Below are 3,887 nucleotides of genomic sequence, written 5' to 3' on the forward strand. Positions count from 1 at the left end.
TAAATATAAGTAACGAATATTATATAGTTATAATAAGGTAGTAGTATATACTAGTAGGTAGGTTAGTTAGTTAACTACGTAATAAGTACTTCATTTACTACACACACACACACACACACACACACACACACACACACACACACACACACACACACACACACACACACACACTTTACTGTACGAGTCATTTGAATATTTAATAGGAGGGTACATTTCTTTGAATTTTACAGTTGCATGTATGTTTTAAGAGAATCTTGGTTGCACTGTGTATTTAGTTTATTTTTTTAATTTAAATATTATAGGGTTCAGGAGAAAGAAACGTTTTAATCTTTGATCTTGGTGGTGGTACATTTGATGTATCTATCCTGACCATTGAAGATGGCATCTTTGAAGTAAAATCAACAGCTGGAGATACACATTTGGGTGGTGAAGATTTTGACAATCGTATGGTTAACCACTTTGTTCAAGAATTCAAAAGAAAGCATAAGAAAGACCTCTCCACAAACAAAAGGGCATCCAGAAGGCTGAGGACAGCTTGTGAAAGAGCTAAAAGAACATTGTCTTCTAGCACACAAGCCAGGTAAATTTTTAATTGTACCTGTTCTTTAAGCCCCTTAATAGAATTTATTAAACAATCATTAAATTGTTAAGCCACAAAAGTATAACCATACAGCTAAGCTGGTTCATATCAAAATTATTGTTGTTTGGATGTTACAGATTTTCGTAATAATCTTCTGAACGTTCTGAATAAGATTGTTTGAAAACAATTGTTACTTCTTTTGTATTCTTAGCTGCTCTGTAAGAATATGGTTAACTAGCAAGTTGGTTCTACACCAAGTAAATCTGATCTGTCCAAGTCTTAAATTGTTTCAAAAAGAATTGAAGGTTAAAGGTGATTTTAGTTCACACCCAACCTTCCTGGGGAAAAAACTTTAACTACATAATGTTTTCTCATTATTGTTTAGCATTGAAATAGACTCCTTGTTTGAAGGCATCGACTTCTACTCTACCATCACCCGTGCCAGATTTGAAGAATTGAATGCAGATCTGTTCCGCAGCACCTTGGACCCAGTAGAAAAAGCACTGAGAGATGCAAAGTTTGACAAGAGTCAGGTTCATGATCTGGTTCTGGTGGGTGGCTCTACTAGAATCCCTAAAATCCAAAAGTTGCTTCAGGATTTTTTTAATGGCAAAGAACTTAACAAGAGCATAAATCCTGATGAAGCTGTTGCATATGGAGCTGCTGTACAGGTAAACTGCCTCCTTTATAATTTTTGTTGTATGTATGTGCAATTCAATCACAACAAGCCATTTAGCAGATACTGTAGAAAATTTCAAAACCATTAATACTTAAGTTTCAAAGACTGTTTGTTCATCAGTAAACTGTATTTTGTTTATTGTTTCTGAAGAATGTGGCATATAAAAGTCTTAGTTGAGTAATTAACATGTTTGTTCTATCTGTTTTCAGGCTGCCATTCTAAATGGAGACAAATCTGAAGAAGTGCAAGATCTTTTGCTTCTAGATGTGACTCCTCTTTCATTGGGAATAGAAACTGCTGGAGGAGTTATGACAACCTTGATAAAGAGAAACACAACAATTCCAACACGTCAAACCCAGACTTTCACAACCTACTCTGATAACCAACCAGGTGTACTAATCCAGGTCTATGAAGGAGAACGTGCTATGACTAAAGACAACAACCTGCTTGGAAAGTTCGAGCTATCTGGCATTCCTCCTGCACCTCGTGGTGTGCCACAGATAGAGGTGACATTTGACATTGATGCAAATGGTATCATGAATGTTTCTGCTGTGGACAAAAGTACGGGCAAGGAGAGTAAGATCACAATCACCAACGATAAAGGTCGCCTGTCTAAAGATGAAATTGAGAGGATGGTTAAGGATGCTGAGAAATACAAAGATGAGGATGAGAAGCAAAAGGATAGAATCCAGGCTAAGAACTCCCTTGAGAGTTATTGCTTTAACATGAAATCAACTATGGAAGATGAGAAACTTAAAGACAAAATATCAGAAGATGATAAGAAAAAAGTACTTGATAAAGTAGATGAAACCATAAAGTGGCTAGATACCAATCAGGTGAGGAATTTTTCTCTATCCAGTTATTAAACTATCCAATTTTTTATGAATTAAGTAAGTGGACTGGAAATAACTTAGTATTTTCGAAAGTTGTGTATTAATGTCAACTGATCTTCTGTTATATTAAGTTGCATCAAACATGCAATAATGAGATACTTATGAAATGAATAAAGTTTTTTTGGTTAGTATATTAAATCACAGAATAAAATGTATGGGTGGAATTATTGGTTGGATAAAGTGTAGTGTTAGGCAATTAGTGATTTGATAATTGATTGTTAGACTTATTAATATACATTCAAACTATCATCTATGACTTGGATAGTTGGAAACTAATTTTGATTAGTTATTTTGATTTATGACACTACTTAAATTTAAATTCAACAACTTGAATTATAAATGAGAAATCATAGACTATTACTTACTTGAAGTTGAACTTCATAATTACAAGTAAACTGAATTAATTTGGATTAAGCAATGTATGATCATGCTTTTACAAATGTTTATATATAATTAAATTTTGACGTTTGAATTTGACAATGTATAGAATTGAAAAGTAAAAATTTGTTTCCAGTGATAAAAAGAAATACTTTTTTGTGTAGGTTCTTTTTAAAAACTGATAAATTCCTTTTCCAGATGGCTGAAAAAGAAGAGTTTGATCATAAGCAGAAGGAACTGGAGGGTATTTGTACACCAATTATAACCAAGATTTACCAGGCTGGAGGTGTTCCTAGTGGTGATATGCCAGGTGGAGTACCAGGTGGTGCTGCACCAGGAGCAGGTTCTGGTGGTAGCAGTGGTGGACCAACTATTGAGGAAGTTGACTAAAATGATGAACTTCTAGTCAAATTCATTCGGACCTAACTGAACATTGGGACTACAGTCTTGTTTAAGATTTATTTTATAATTAACACAGGCCAGTAGTCAATCCAGTAGGGTTGTAAAACCAGTAGTGTACGTAACACTTTAAAGAAACAAGTATTTACTTGTAGAGCTTTATGCTGTGATTTTGTATTGTATGATAATGATTCTTAACTAATGCTACTATAATCACTACTTAGTTACAGTATTGTTAGAAATAGTCATAATTATTACAGCACAAATAATATTGTTAAAGTAATCTGCAGATCTTTTATTTAAAATGACTTTTTATTCTTGATCATAACCCAAAGATGATAGTGTCTGCTTCTAGTTTCCAGATTTAATTGTAGCATAAAGTGTAATTTATAACTTCCTTATTTTATTAAGGTTTCAGAATGTCAAGTCAAATCTGAACTCTCAAATGTCACTAACTTTAAGATTTACTGTTTGCTTATCTCTACTGGCCTGTTTCACAATAGTTGACATATTTATATCAATTTGAGTTAAGTATTTATAGTTAAATTTTGACGTTTGAATTTGACAAATAATAAATCTTGGTTCATCATGCAGTGGTCTTGTCATTGCTTAACCTATATAAGCTACAAAGGAACAATTAATATGAAATATAATTAAAAACCAAAATACTATTACAAAGCCAGGAAGTTTCCCTATACTGACGATGTATGATGTGCAATAGCAATTATTAACTTGTAAATTATTTGTTAAGCTATCCAACTGCATGACAGATATGATGGTTAGAACTGCATATATATAACATGTGCTGGATGTTTTTCTGGGGGGGGGATATCTGTATGTGTGAAGATTAAAAACGGTAATTAATTGTTTTCATATAAACTGCTAGTTACACTAACACATTTCTTGTAGAAAGATGTCGAGTTTAAATCTGCTTATATAATGGTCAGCTAATACCAGT

General features: G+C 33.1%; 1 protein-coding gene across 1 annotated transcript in view; it reads left to right on the plus strand.

The window, feature by feature from the left end:
• LOC106474304 (heat shock 70 kDa protein cognate 4-like) overlaps window positions 1-3,518 on the plus strand; it is an 8,774-nt gene extending 5,256 nt beyond the window's left edge. Inside the window, exons 4-7 of the mRNA XM_013934995.2 lie at window positions 303-580; window positions 966-1,251; window positions 1,469-2,095; window positions 2,729-3,518. Of these exons, the coding sequence (XP_013790449.1) occupies window positions 303-580; window positions 966-1,251; window positions 1,469-2,095; window positions 2,729-2,920 (1,383 nt within the window). The 3' untranslated portion in view covers window positions 2,921-3,518. The remainder of the gene's footprint in view (window positions 1-302; window positions 581-965; window positions 1,252-1,468; window positions 2,096-2,728) is intronic.
• The last annotated feature ends 369 nt before the right edge of the window (window positions 3,519-3,887 follow it).

Source organism: Limulus polyphemus, unplaced genomic scaffold, assembly GCF_000517525.1.
Source record: "Limulus polyphemus unplaced genomic scaffold, Limulus_polyphemus-2.1.2 Scaffold137, whole genome shotgun sequence".
In the NCBI taxonomy this organism is placed as follows: Eukaryota; Metazoa; Arthropoda; class Merostomata; order Xiphosura; family Limulidae; genus Limulus; species Limulus polyphemus.